Source organism: Piliocolobus tephrosceles, chromosome X (assembly GCF_002776525.5).
Source record: "Piliocolobus tephrosceles isolate RC106 chromosome X, ASM277652v3, whole genome shotgun sequence".
Lineage (NCBI taxonomy): Eukaryota > Metazoa > Chordata > Mammalia > Primates > Cercopithecidae > Piliocolobus > Piliocolobus tephrosceles.
Window position 1 is genome coordinate 87,767,251 of NC_045455.1, and position 13,539 is coordinate 87,780,789.

Here is a 13,539-nt window from a genome sequence, read left to right on the forward strand (position 1 = left end):
AAAAAAAAAAAAAAAAAAAAAAAAAAAAAAAAAAAAAAAAGTGCCTCTTTCTGTCAGTAAGAAAACCATTGTTCAGTGTCACTGGTTACTAATCAAACATTACTATTACTATTTAGTCACAACTCACACATCCAGCAAGTTTACCCTGAAAATGCAAAGTTGAGGCTCAAAAGTGATGAAATTCCACCCATAAGTAACCACTTGTTTTACAAAACATCTGAATTTACAAAATAATTTTCTTAGCATTATCAGCCTCAGCAAATATATCTTCATTAAAGTCAAGCTCATCACAACAAATGAAACACTTTTATAAAAGAAAGAGAAAGAAGAGAGAAAGGAGAAAAGGAAAAAAAAGAACTTAGCCCAGCATGGTGCCTCACTCCTGCAATCCCAGCACTTCGGGAGGCCCAGGCAGGAAGACTGCTTGAGCCCAGGAGTTCCAGACCAGCTTAGGCAACATAGGAAGACCCCGTCTCAAAAGAAAAAGCAAGAAAGCAAAACCCCGGGGAAGATATTAAATAATCCTCATAGAACAATTAAATGCTAAAACTTCCTATCAGATTCATTAACAGTGTTTAAGAAAAAGACAAAATGTTCTCATGTACAAATTGAACTGCCTATCGGATTATTTTAAGATCTAAAACTTCTCCAGTAATTTCCAGGAAAGTAGGACTCCTATTTGGTTTAGAAACGCTCAATATACTAACCAAACAGGAACATCAGGCACCGGCTCTATTCATAAAGGCAACATTTTCTAATAGATTACATTCACATTTGTGGTAACTGTAAACTCCACTAACAACTAACAAGCTACAAATCAACAGATAACAACACACTCTAGGAGGCTGAGGAGGGCAGATCACTTGAGGCCAGCAGTTTGAGACTAGCCTGGCCAACACAGCGAGGCCACTATCTCAACTAAAACTACAAAAAATTATCTGGGCGTGGTAGCGCGCGCCGGTAGTCCCAGCTACTCCGTAGGCAGAAGCAACTGAATCGCTTGACTCGGGAAGCGGAGGTTGCAGTGAACTGAGGCCGTGCAACTGCACTCCAGCCTGAGCGACAGGGCGAGACTGTCTCCAAAAAAAAAAAAAAAGCAACAACAACAAATGAAAAAGAAACATAAACAGCCTTAAGATGTCCCCACCCAAGAGCTCAATTGCACATAAACGGAGGCTGCACATGACATGCATTCAAGACACAATGCTAAGAGTTTGCTCGACACAAAGCTGTAAAAGACAGGATCCCAGCTGATACCACCCAGCAAACTTATTCTAGCTTTCAGGGAAACTCAGATGAAATGCGTCTTTGTGAAGTCCCTACTTTAAACTCTCGATTAAACTTGAGCACCCTTTGAATGCGACAGTCCGCTCCCTCTTAATCCTTAGAAAGCATTTCCTGCCTGGAAAACCTTTCTCCCGCAAGCCTTCTACAAACTTTTTCCGTTCTTTCAACCTACTCCACCAAGCCTTAAGCCCGCCCCTCACCTCCCGCCCCCTACCCACACACACACACCCCTCCCCACTAGGGAACCTCAACACTCTGCAGACGCCACTCCACAAGGGCACGCAAAACACATGTGCCTGCAAACCCAGCCCCTTTCCACACCCCCCGGAAACGACACCCCCTTTCTCACACTCCGCACGCCACAGCCCATCCCCCTTCCTCCCCGCCCCCACTCACATCACCCCAGTCCTCCCACCCACGTTCCCGGGAACCCAACCTCCCCTCGCTCCCCGGCCTGCCGAAGGCAGTGGGGAGGGGAAGCAGGAAGAAGGAAGCAGGGCTCGGGCCCGGCCTAGGCCTCTCAGACCGCCTTGGGAGGTGAGGGAGGGAGCCCGCGGGCCGGGCTCAGCTCCCGTCGGCAGCAGGGCCTCATCCGGACCCAGGCCTGCCCTCCGCTGCCGCGGCGCGGCCCGCCCCGCCTGGACCACACTCACTTGCCAACCGCGGTCCATCGAGTCCCCCGCTGCTGCCTCCTCCGCCGGCTGCGGCTCCTGTCCCCGGGTCCCCCAGGTCCGGCTTCTTGGGCCCGGGGGGCGGCCCAGCTCCCCCGCCCGGGACGGCTCCGGGCGGAAAGCCGGCCACGGGTGCACCAGCCAGAGCCAGGGGGACGCTGTTGCTATGGAGGCCGAGGCCCGGGGCAGCCCCGGCGGCAGGGTCCTCATGCAGGAACTGACACTCCTCCCCGTAGAAGCAAGTCTTATCCTTAGCGTAGTAGCGGCAGTACTTTAGCTTCACTCCTACCGCCGCCCCGCCGGGGACACCCCCGACCCCCGGCGGGGCCACCACCGCCACCGCCGCCGCCAGCGAGGAGGAGGAAGGGGAGGCGGCGGCCGAAGGGGGCGGGAGGCCGCCGCCACTGTTCATGGCAACGCCGCAGCCTCGTCTTCCGCCGCCGCCCGAGGAGCCGCCGCCGCCGCCACCATAGACGGGGGAGGAAAGGAAGACGCTGCCGGTGCCGGATAAAAGCCTGGGCGGGTGGGTCTGTCCCGCTGCGGGAGCCGGAGCCGCCCGGGGAGAGGGGGGAGGGGAGAGGGGAGGGAGGAGGGGGTAGAAGGAGGGAGGGTAGGGGGAGAGTTGGGATTCTCTCTCACTCACTCTCTCGTTCTCTTTTCTTAAAGGGGCCGCGCGGGACGACGGGGTGGGCGCGCGGGCCCAGACGGGGACTTCGAGGGCGCGGGCAGGGGAAGAGGGAGCGGCAGCGGCAAGCGGGTGGGGAGGGCGGAGGGGCCGGTTTATTTTTAAATTCTGCCTCCACTCGCTCTCTCGCGCTCTGGTTCCTCCGAGTTGTTTATTCCATTTTCCTCTTCCTGAGACGGCCGTCGCCGCTGCGCGTGCGCGCCGAGACGCGAGGGCTTGTGGGTAGCGGGAGCGCGAGGGGAAGCCTGGCCGGCGTCGGGCCCCCGGGGGCATCCGCGAGCTGGCGGCGGTTGGACCCGTGGCCCTCGATGGCGTTCCGGACGCGGAGCGGGCGCCGAAGTTCTCACGAGACCTGACACCTTCCTTATTCGTATATTATCTTACTTAAAAAGCCAGATGTCATTTTTTTTTCATTGAAAAGAGAAAATTGACAACGTAAACCGTCGTTTGGAGGGGCCACCTGGGGACGCGGCCGAGCCCTGGCTCTACCTGAAGAATATTTTCTGTTTGCCACACTTCCTCTCCCCGTTTCCTTTCGTCGCCCCCTCTCCTCTTTCCCCTTCCCCTCGAAGGTAATGAGAACTACTGGACCGATTACGCTAACCTCTTGGCCCTTTGTCAAAATATAGAGCCAAAAAGGTTGATTTAGACAGACCCCCTGCTCAGTGCAGCACCTGTTATTCTCTGTATTTATATTACCAAGGGCCTTCGGTTAATTATGAAAAATAGGATACCACCTGGGACGACACTGCTTAGGCAGCACCGGAAGACTTTTATAAATATACTAGGTTGCTTTTCTCCAGTCAGCCTAGCCTTGATTTGAAATTCATTTTTAAAAGATAGTTTTAACCTCAGCCATCTCTGATGTTTGCGCTAATACCCTGTTAAAGGCTTTCAGAAATTTTAAAGAATTACTATGAAGGGAAAAGTAACATTCTAGTTTTACTCTGTAAAAGAGGTTCACAAACGGCAGATCGCTGTTATGAAAAGGAGGGGTGGAAGTATTTAAGGAATTGTGGCAAACAGACAACAGAAGAATGGACGTAAGCAAAAGTACCACACTGAAAAAATGGGGAAAGGTGGAGTCTAGATCACAAACTGGTAAGCTTGGTGATATTCTGTAGCCAAATTCGAAGATAATAACATTGTGTTATGGCTTTCTGTTTAAAAGCAGTTTCACTTATTTGATTATTCAACAAATCTTTATTAACATCCATTACGTGTACCAGGAATTGTGGTACACGTAACTGTGGAGCTGGGGAAGCCGAAGTGAACAACATGCCTTACGTGAGTTCACGTGGCTCATCTTCCGGTTGGGGAGGCATCAAGTACACAGGTTCGTTGTAAACCAGTGTTTTAAGTGCTAACCTTATCACATTTGCTATTAGAGGATATTAAACATGTTAGACTTCTTGGAGAAAGTTGATATTTTGATGTTCCAAGTTTGGGAACATCGTTGGATTCAGACAGATCTGGATTGAAACAGATTAAAGTGGCTACACTTCAATAGCTGTGTTCCTCTCAGTAAATTGCTTCATTTCTCTGTACCTTATCTGTACACCTGGAATAAGAATAGTACCTACTTCATAAAGTATAAACTAATAATGTATATAAACTATCCCATGCCCAGTAAGAATCCTGTAGGTTGTAGCTATCACTAATAGTATTGGCCAGGTGCAGTGGCTCACGCCTGTAATCCCAGCAATTTGGGAGGGCAAGGCAGGTGGATCACCTGATATCAGGAGTTCGAGACCAGCCTGGCCAACCTGGTGAAACATGGTCTCTAGTAAAAATACAAAAAAAATTAGCTGGGCGTGGTGGCGGGCACCTGTGATCCCAGCTACTGGGGAGGTTGAGACACGAGAATCACTTGAACCCAGGAAGCAGAGGTTGCAGTGAGCCGAGATCTTGACATTGTACGCCAGCCTGGGCGACAGAGTGAGACTCTGTCTCATTAAAAAAAGAAAAAAAAATAGTATTGCTGCTAGTGGTAGTGCATGGTCAAAGAACATTCTAGGCAAAGCAAACGGCTTTTATTGTTAGAATATAGTGATAGTGGAGAATGGAGCAGAGTTCACAAAAGTCCTAGGGCCATGTTAAAGAATTGAACTTTTGGCTGGGTGCCGTGGCTCACGCCTGTAATCCCAGCACTTTGGGAGGCTGAGGCGAACAAAATACGAGGTCAGGAGTTCAAGACCAGCCAACATGGTGAAACCCCACCTGTGCTCAAAATACAAAAATTAGCTGGGTGTGGTGGCAGACGCCTGTAATCCTACCTACTCGGGAGGCTGAGACAGAAGAATCGCTTGAACCCAGGAGGTGGAGGTTGCAGTGAGATCCCACCACTGCACTCCAGCCTGGGCCAGAGAGCAAGACTCCATCTCAAAAAAGAAAAAAAAAAAGAACTTGAGGATAATTGGAAATTATTACAGAGTTTTTAAAAGTCAACATGGCAGGGCACAGTGGCTCACACCTGTAACCTCACTGCTCTAGAAGGAAGCCAAGGCAAGAGGATCACTTGAGACCCGGAGTTGAAGACCCTCTTGGGAAACCTAGCTCTACAAGACCCTGTCTCTACAAAACGATTTAAAAATTAGCCAGGTATAGAGGCACTTGCCTATAGTCCTAGCTACTGGGAAGGCTGAGGCAGAGAGGATTGTTTGGGCTAAGGAGTTCCAGGATGCAGTGAGCTATGAAGGCGCCATTTCATGCCAGCCTGCACAGCAGTGAGACCCTCAGTCAATAAATAAAAAATAAACTTATTTGCCACGCATTTCATATCTCCACACTTTTTTAGGAGACAACTACTTACTCCTATAGTAGGGCTGTCTTTTTTGTGTGTGTGTTTTTTTTTTTTGAGACGGGGTCTCGCCCTGTCGCCCAGGCTGGAGTGCAGTGGCGGCGCCATCTTGGCGCACTGCAAGCTCCGCCTCCCGGGTTCAGGCCATTCTCCTGCCTCAGCCTCCTGGGTAGCTGGGACTACAGGCACCCGCCACCTCGCCCGGCTAGTTTTTTGTATTTTTTAGTAGAGACGGGGTTTCACCGTGTTAGCCGGGAGGGTCTCGATCTCCTGACCTCGTGATCCGCCCGTCTGGGCCTCCCAAAGTGCTGGGATTACAGGCTTGAGCCACCGCACCCGGCCTAGGGCTGTCTTTTTAATCTGGGTTCGTTGTTGAGTATTCCTTTATTAAAAATAAATGTATAGTCAAGTCCGAGTAATTTTCATGTTAATGAAGATGACATCCAAAACTGCAAATAATTCATAAATTATACGTAAAATACATATATTTGACCTCCAGCAGCATTTCCCCAGCAACAGAGACTACATTGCTAAAGGGTAATGTTAATTTCTATTAAATACTAATAATTGAGGCCAAGCGCAGTGGCTCACACCTGTAATCCTAGCACTTTGGGAGGTGGAAGTGGGTGGATCGCTTGAGGTCAGGAGTTTAAGACCAGCCTGACCAACATGGTGAAACCCCGTCTGTACCAAAAATACAGAAAATTAGCTGGGCGTGTTGGCAGGCACCTGTAATCCCAGCTTCTCGGGAGGCTGAGGCAGGAGAATTGCTTGAACCTGGGAGGCAGAGGTTGCTGTGAGCGGAGATTGCGCCATTGCACTCCAGCCTGCGCGACAGAGTGAGACTCCATCTCAAAAAAAAATAAAAATAACAACTGAGAGGAAAACTTCACATTTTCTGAATGGTTAATTATATTAGTGATAACAGCCTGAGTCTTACAAATTATCGCTTAGGAACAAGCATGTGGCTCACACTTCAGGAGGCCAAGGCAGGAGAATCACTTGGCTCAGAAGTTCTGAGACCAGCCTAGGCAACATAGGGAAACACTGTCTCTACAGAAAAAAATTAGCTGGTCCTGGTGGCATTCTCCTGTGGTCGCAGCTACTTGGGAGCCTTAGGTGGGAGGATTGCTTGGGCCAGGAGGTCAAGGCTGCAGTGACAGCCTAGGTGACAGCAACCCCGGTGTCACCTGGTGAAAAAAAGGTGAACCTGTATCGAAGAAAATTAAAATTATCCCTTGAGATAGAGTGGAACCTGCATGTGGATAAATGAGAGTTGACTGTTTTTGAGTCCTAGAAATGAAATTTGCTGAATATGTATAAATAAATTTCTTACATATTTGTAAGGTATGTTCCTTATGCACTAAGCTCTACTCTATAATTTTATATGAAGTTACTAGCAACTGCTTAATTTAATCTTGTTGACAAATTTTGGGTGCACTAGAAGCAAAAACCTTCCTATTTATGGCAGTGATAAATAACTGATACATGAAACATTTTTTGGCCAGGCGCAGTGACCCACGCCTGTAATCCCAGCACTTTGGGAGTCCAGGGCAGGCAAATCACTTGGGCCAGGGTTCCAGACCAGCCAGGCCAACATGGTGAAACCCTATCTCTACTAAAAATGCAAAAATCAGCCAGGCGTGGTGGTGCAAATGCCTATAATCCCAGCTACTCGGGAGGCTGAGGCATGAGAATCACTTGAACCTGGGAGGCAGAGGTTGCAGTGAGCCCAGATAATGCTACTGCACTCCAGACAGAGCAAGACTCTATCTCAAAAAATAAAAAAAAAATTAAAAAAAGATTTTTTAATGTATCTGTGACCCTCTATAGAAGACAGTCTTTCATCGTCATCACACATACTGATATATACTACATAGGTTTTTTAGTGTTTATGGCAGTGAAAGCAATTTGTTACCTTTCTGTACAAGTTTTCAAAGGATTTCAAGATGCCCGTACTTATTATATTCTTATGAAATACATTAAAGGCAAATATGATTTTGAAATTAATTGTATCTTGGAAATAGCCCTGACAATCAAGTGTATCATTGGTATCATCCCATACAACTACCACCAGCCCTATAGAGAGAAGTACCTTTAACTTAGCAAAGCTCACTATTACCATGTCTGTTGGTTAAGCACCCCCTGCTCCAGAAACTAATATTTGTATGTGAAATATGCCTGTTATCATGTTAAATTGAATAATTCTGTGTTAATAATTGATTTTACTATTTCAAAGATAATGTGTTTATTTCAGTTCAGATTTTCTAATTTATACTCTGATGAAAGACTTTAAATCAGGAGACTTGCTGAAAAATGTATGTATTAAAGCAAGAATTTTTTTTCTTAATCTTTACAACTTTTCTGTAAAAAGCAAGAATCTTAATAAAATATACTATTAATAAAATGAAGCTCCCAAAATTTAAAAAAAAAAAAATTTGTCTTTTACAGTCTGTTAGCCCTTTCACATGACCTATTATAGAGCAGTAATATAAGTACTAAAATTTGTTCTATTTTATTTTATTTTGAGACAGAGTCATGGTATGTCATCCAGGCTGGACTGCAGTCGCATGATCATGGCTCGCTGCAGCCTCAACCTCTCAAGTAGCTGGGACTACAGGCATGTGCCACCAGTCCTGGCAAATTTTTTATTTTTTGAAGAGACAGGGTCTCACTGTGTTGCCCAGGCTGGTCTTGAACTCTTGAGCTCAAGCAATCCTCCCACCTGAGCCTCCCAAAGGCTGGGATTACGGGTGTGAGCCATCGCAACCGGCCTTATTTTTTATTTATATTTATATTTATTTGAGAGACAGGGTCTTACTATGTTGTCCATGCTGGCCTCAAACTCCTGGGCTTAAAGCATCCTCCTACCTCAGCCTCCCAAGTAGCTGGGACTACAGGCACTTAAGTAGCCAGACTACAGTCTTAACTATTTTTATTATTAAAAAAGAGTTAATAATAACAGACTTTAACACAAGGACAAAATGAATCAAGAGCAAGGAGGAAAAGGGAATGTGCCATAAAGGAAAGGCTGAAATTAATAAAATGGAAAACATTAAAAATCTTAAACCAAACTTTCATTATTTTTAAATAGCAATAAAAATAGATACACTCCTGACAAGTCTAATAATGGTAAAAAAAAGAAAAATACATGTCATATGCCGGGCGTGGTGGCTCACGCCTGTAATCCCAGCACTTTGGGAGGCCGAGACGGGTGGATCACTAGGTCAGGAGATCGAGACCATCCTGGCTAACATGGTGAAACCCCATCTCTACTAAAAATACAAAAAACTAGCCGGGCGAGGTGGCGGGCGCCTGTAGTCCCAGCTACTCGGGAGGCTGAGGCAGGAGAATGGTGTAAAACCCGGGAGGCAGAGCTTGCAGTGAGCTGAGATCCAGCCACTGCACTCCAGCCTGGGCGACAGAGCAAGACTCCGTCTAAAAAAAAAAGAAAAAGAAAAATACATGTCATTAGTACCTTCAGTACACTTACAGAAAATAACTGCCAGTCTAGCATTCAATGTCTAATGAAAATATCCTTTAAAATGGAAGATGAGGCCAGAAGTGGTAGTTCATGCCTATCATCCCAGCACTCTGGGAGGCTGAGGTGGGATGATCACTTGAAGCCAGGAGTTTCAGATCAGCCTGCACAGCAAAGTGTGACCCCATCTTTACAAAAAAAATGAAAAGATAGGCCAGCCATGATGGCTCACGCCTATAAATACTAGCACTTTGGGAGGCCAAGGTGGGTGGATCATCTGAGGTCAGGATTTCAAGACCAGCCTGGCCAACACAGCGAGACCACCATCTCAACTAAAACTGCAAAAAATTATCTGGGCGTGGTGGCACGCGCCTGTAGTCCCAGCTACTCCTTAGGCTGAGGCAGGAGAATTACTTGAACTTGGGAGGTGGAGGTTGCAGTGAGCCGAGGTCGCACCACTGCATTCCAGCCTGGACAAGAGAGGGAGGTTCTGTCTAAAAAAAGAAAAATTAGCTGGGCGTGGTGATGTTCACTTGTAGTCCCAGCTACTGGAGAGGCTGAAGCAGGAAGATCACTTGAGCTCAGGAGTTCGGGGCTATAGTGAACTACGATTATGCCATTGCACTTTAGTCAGGGTGACAGAGTGAGACCCTGTCTCTAAAATAAAGTGATTAATAATAAAAAATAAAATGGAAGGCCAGGCACAGTGGCTCATGCCTGTAATCCCAGCAGTTTGGGAGGCTAAGGCGGGTGGATCACTTGAGGCGAGGAGTTCAAGACCAGCCTGGACAACATGGTGAAATCCCGTCTCTAGTAAAACCACACAAAAAAATTAGCCGGGCATGGTGGCATATACCTGTAATCCCAGCCACCGGGAGGCTGACGTGGGAGAATCACTTGAACCCGGGGGGCAGTGGTTGCAGTGAGCTGAGATCACGCCACTGCACTCCAGCCTGGGCAACAGAGTGAGACTCCGTCCCCCCAAAAAATAAAAATAAAAATAAAATGGAAGATGAAATACAGACTTTCAGACAAATCGAGAGAATTTGTCACTAGCAGATGTACACTATTCCAGATGGAAGGACTTAAGAGCAATTGAGTGAAATATGTGAGTAACACTAAATTAATACTGACTATAAGACAACAGTGTCTTGTGGAGTTTTAAATAGATGTAGAATTAAAGCACACAAAAACATCAACATGTAAAGCATCAGGTATAAATGAAGGACTGCAAAGTCTTTGTATTTTAAAAAAGCAATAAAAACGGTTATTTATCTTAGACTAAAGTAAATCAGAGATACATGTTATAATTTCCAGGGCTACTAAAATAATAGCAAAATAAAATAATAAATAACAACGTAATAGAAGGGAATGGAATAATGAAGTCCTTAATCGAAAATAAGAAAGGACAGAAAACAGAACAGGCAGAACAAATAGAAAACAATTAGATTTAAGTCTGAATACGCTAAATGTAAACAATCAAGCTTCAATTAAAAGGCAAAGACTTTCAGGTTGGAGTAATAGAATAAGAAAACTGTATTAGGGAGGGTTCAATCGGAGAAGCACAACCACTATGAGAAACAAAGCATGAGGGGTTTATTGCAGGATTAATTAGATTTGACACCGTAATAGTAACTGGTGGAGGAGTCTATGCTGTGTTATTGTCAGCATCTGGTGCAGAGCTGAAGCAGCTATGGGTCAGCCTAACCAGTAGTGTGGAAGGAGTACTGGATATGAACAAGAATATGGGCAAAGGGGAATCTACAAGGACAACTGGAATTCCTGAGAACAAACTAGAACACACGTCTATTTCTCACTGACATCAGCAGTTGCCATGGCATGGCACATGCTCTCGGCCCATGAATTATAAAAGCTGAAGGAAGGATCCTCAGTCCTGCTGCCTCCTTACACCACTATCAGATCAGTGACAACCTGTGCAAGTTGCGATAGTGCCTGGTACTCTGCACTGGCTGCTGCTTCACTTCCGCCTTCCAAACTGCATACAAAGTCTTCTTGTCTTTAGCACTGATGAAGAACTGTACTAGGAAAGAAATTCTGGTAAATACAGTTACAGTTTAGCTAATTTCACATAGTACAAAGCCACCACAGTCTACAACTTGGCATCTATACACACTTTTTCTGTAAACATTCTTAGCTGACAATAACAAAGTCATGTTTCTGGCTAAGATGATCAGTTTCCTTCATAAACTTGAGCAACACTTGCAGGACAGGAGGATATAAAGTCACTCCTAACTAAGTCACACTATAATGATACCCTGTAATGTAAATCCTATAAGGTTTATTACCATTAGCACAAAGCATATGTGATGATAGAGGAGTGGGGAGAGAGAGAAAAAAGATGTTTAATATACAAAAACATACTCAAAAGAAGAAATAACTATTCCAACCGTCATTTCTGCCCCTTACTCACATGGTCAAGGCTGTTTATTACAACAGGTCCTTGAATAATGTTTAGTTACAACATTAATGAGAAAATTCTCTTTCCAGCTGGTGCCGCTGTCAGTGTGGAGTGTGCATGTTCTCCCCATGTTTATGTGGGTTTTCTCCAGGTACTCCAGTTTCCTCCTACATCCCAAAGCTGTGTACAGGAGGAAAATTGTTGCATCTACATTTTCCCAGTCTGAGTGAATATAGGTGTCATGTGAGTGTGCCCTATCATAGAATATCACCTGTCTAGGCGATTCCTGCCTTGATCACCTGCCTTGATCCTGCCTTGATCACCTGTCTAGGCGATCACCTGTCTAGGCGATTCCTGCCTTGAGCCCTGAGCTACTGGGATGGGCTTCAGCCACCCATGACCCTGAGCTAGAATATTTGTGCAAATAATTATCCTACTTATTTGTATTAATATTTCTTAAATGTATGTATAGCCCTCATTTTTTTTCAGTGTTTAATATTAAAGTCCTTTGGTCTTTATTTAGAACTTTTCTGATGTTTTCACGACCATAAATATGGTCTAGTTAAGCGACTTAACTCTTGTTTATACCAGCCTCTGGTAAAATTGTTTTCTTCATGCATCATTTCACTGAAAGGAGTAGTTTCCAAGAACCTGTTGACAACCTGAAATTAGTACTTACTGTACTTCCTTCTTCTACTACCTATGCCATGTTTCCTTTGCCTTCAGCAGGCATCCTTTCATGATTTGCCTTCAGCAGGCACCCAGGCTTTCGTGATTCCTATCTGGTGAGGTGACCCACACCTTCATTTTTGATGGGTCTGGACTGTAGGGGATAGTTATAGTTTGACTTTAATCACTGGGCAAGGGAGTACTATGAGATGCCCCAGGGGACCTCATGCATGCCAAACATACTGCTTACCTAATTGTGTAGTAGTGATCTGATTTCTTCTCTTTTGAGACAGAGTCTCAACCTGTCACCCAGGCTAGAGTGAAGTTGCACAAATCATGGCTTACTACAGCCTTTGACCTCCTGGGCCCAAGTGATCTTCCTGCCTCAGCCCTCAGCCTCCCAAATATCTCGGACTACAGGTGTGCACCACCTCACCTGGCTGATTTTTTTTTTTTTTTTAGAGACAGGGTCTCGCTATGTTGTCCAGACTGTCCAGTTTCTTCTTCATAGGATTAGTCACCCCAGCTACTATAATAATTTCCTTCTTTGATTTACTGTTACAGAAAGCTAAATATGGCTAAGTGTAGTTTCAACTCCTAATTCAGTGGCTCAATTAACATATTGCCCCCTTTACCAGTGGAAGCAAGGTAATGAATACCTTTAAACCTAATTAGATTAGGGAACTAATTCCAGAGAATCCAGAAATAATACAGACAATCCATCTATAAGGTTCTGTTCCACTTCTGGCTATCCACTGCTGAATAACAACCCACCTCGAAACACAGTGGCTGAAAACAATCATTTATTTCTCCTTACAGATTATTTATTTCTGCTTACAAGTCTTCAATTTTGGTAGTATTTGGCAGCAATGGCTTATATGCAGTGTCACCCAGCGCAGCTTGTCTGGGAGCTAAGAATCCACTTTATTTTCTTTTTTCCTTTTTTTCTTTTTTCTTTTGCCACACGTCACCTGAATGGGAAGCCACTTTCCAGATATCTCAGGCATATGGCTGGCAAGTTGGTGCTAGCTGTCATATGGTAGATCACCCAGGGCTGTGGGCCAAGGCCTCAATTCTGCTCCACCTGGTCTTCAATATGGACTGTTTGGGCTCCCTCAGCATTGTGGCTGGTTTCCAAGAGTGTCTGAAGAGAATCAGGCAGAAACTGCGTAGCCTTTTCTAACTGAGCCTGAGAAGTTACACAGTGTCAGTTCCACTATAGCCTATTCATGGAAGCAGGCACCTACCTACCCAGACTCAAGGAGTAAGGAATTTAACTCTATCTTTTGATGAAGACGTGGTTTCTAGAAGAGCATGTAGGATGGGGAGATACTGTTGAAGACAACTTTGGAAAATAAAATCTACCACAATATGCTACCTGAAAAATAAGAAATCAAGAAAACAAAGAGTAAAAAGCTGGTAAAAATGAATAATATGAGCACTAACAGCAAGCAATACTCCTAGAGATAAAGAGGGACTTTTTTCTTTCTTTCTTTCTTTTTTTTTTTGAGACGGAGTCTTGCTCTG

General features: G+C 45.3%; 1 protein-coding gene across 6 annotated transcripts in view; it reads right to left on the reverse strand.

Moving 5' to 3' along the window:
- The window catches only part of PAN3 (poly(A) specific ribonuclease subunit PAN3), a 163,061-nt gene extending 159,583 nt beyond the window's left edge, over positions 1 to 3,478 (reverse strand). For all 6 annotated transcript variants that reach the window (XR_002730987.3, XR_002730986.3, XM_023208744.3 and 3 more), the window contains exon 1: positions 1,941 to 3,478. Coding sequence is in view for 4 of the 6 variants with exons in the window: in XM_023208744.3 (XP_023064512.1) it covers positions 1,941 to 2,916 (976 nt within the window). In the remaining 2 variants the exon portion in view is untranslated. The remainder of the gene's footprint in view (positions 1 to 1,940) is intronic.
- Between the last annotated feature and the right edge of the window lie 10,061 nt (positions 3,479 to 13,539).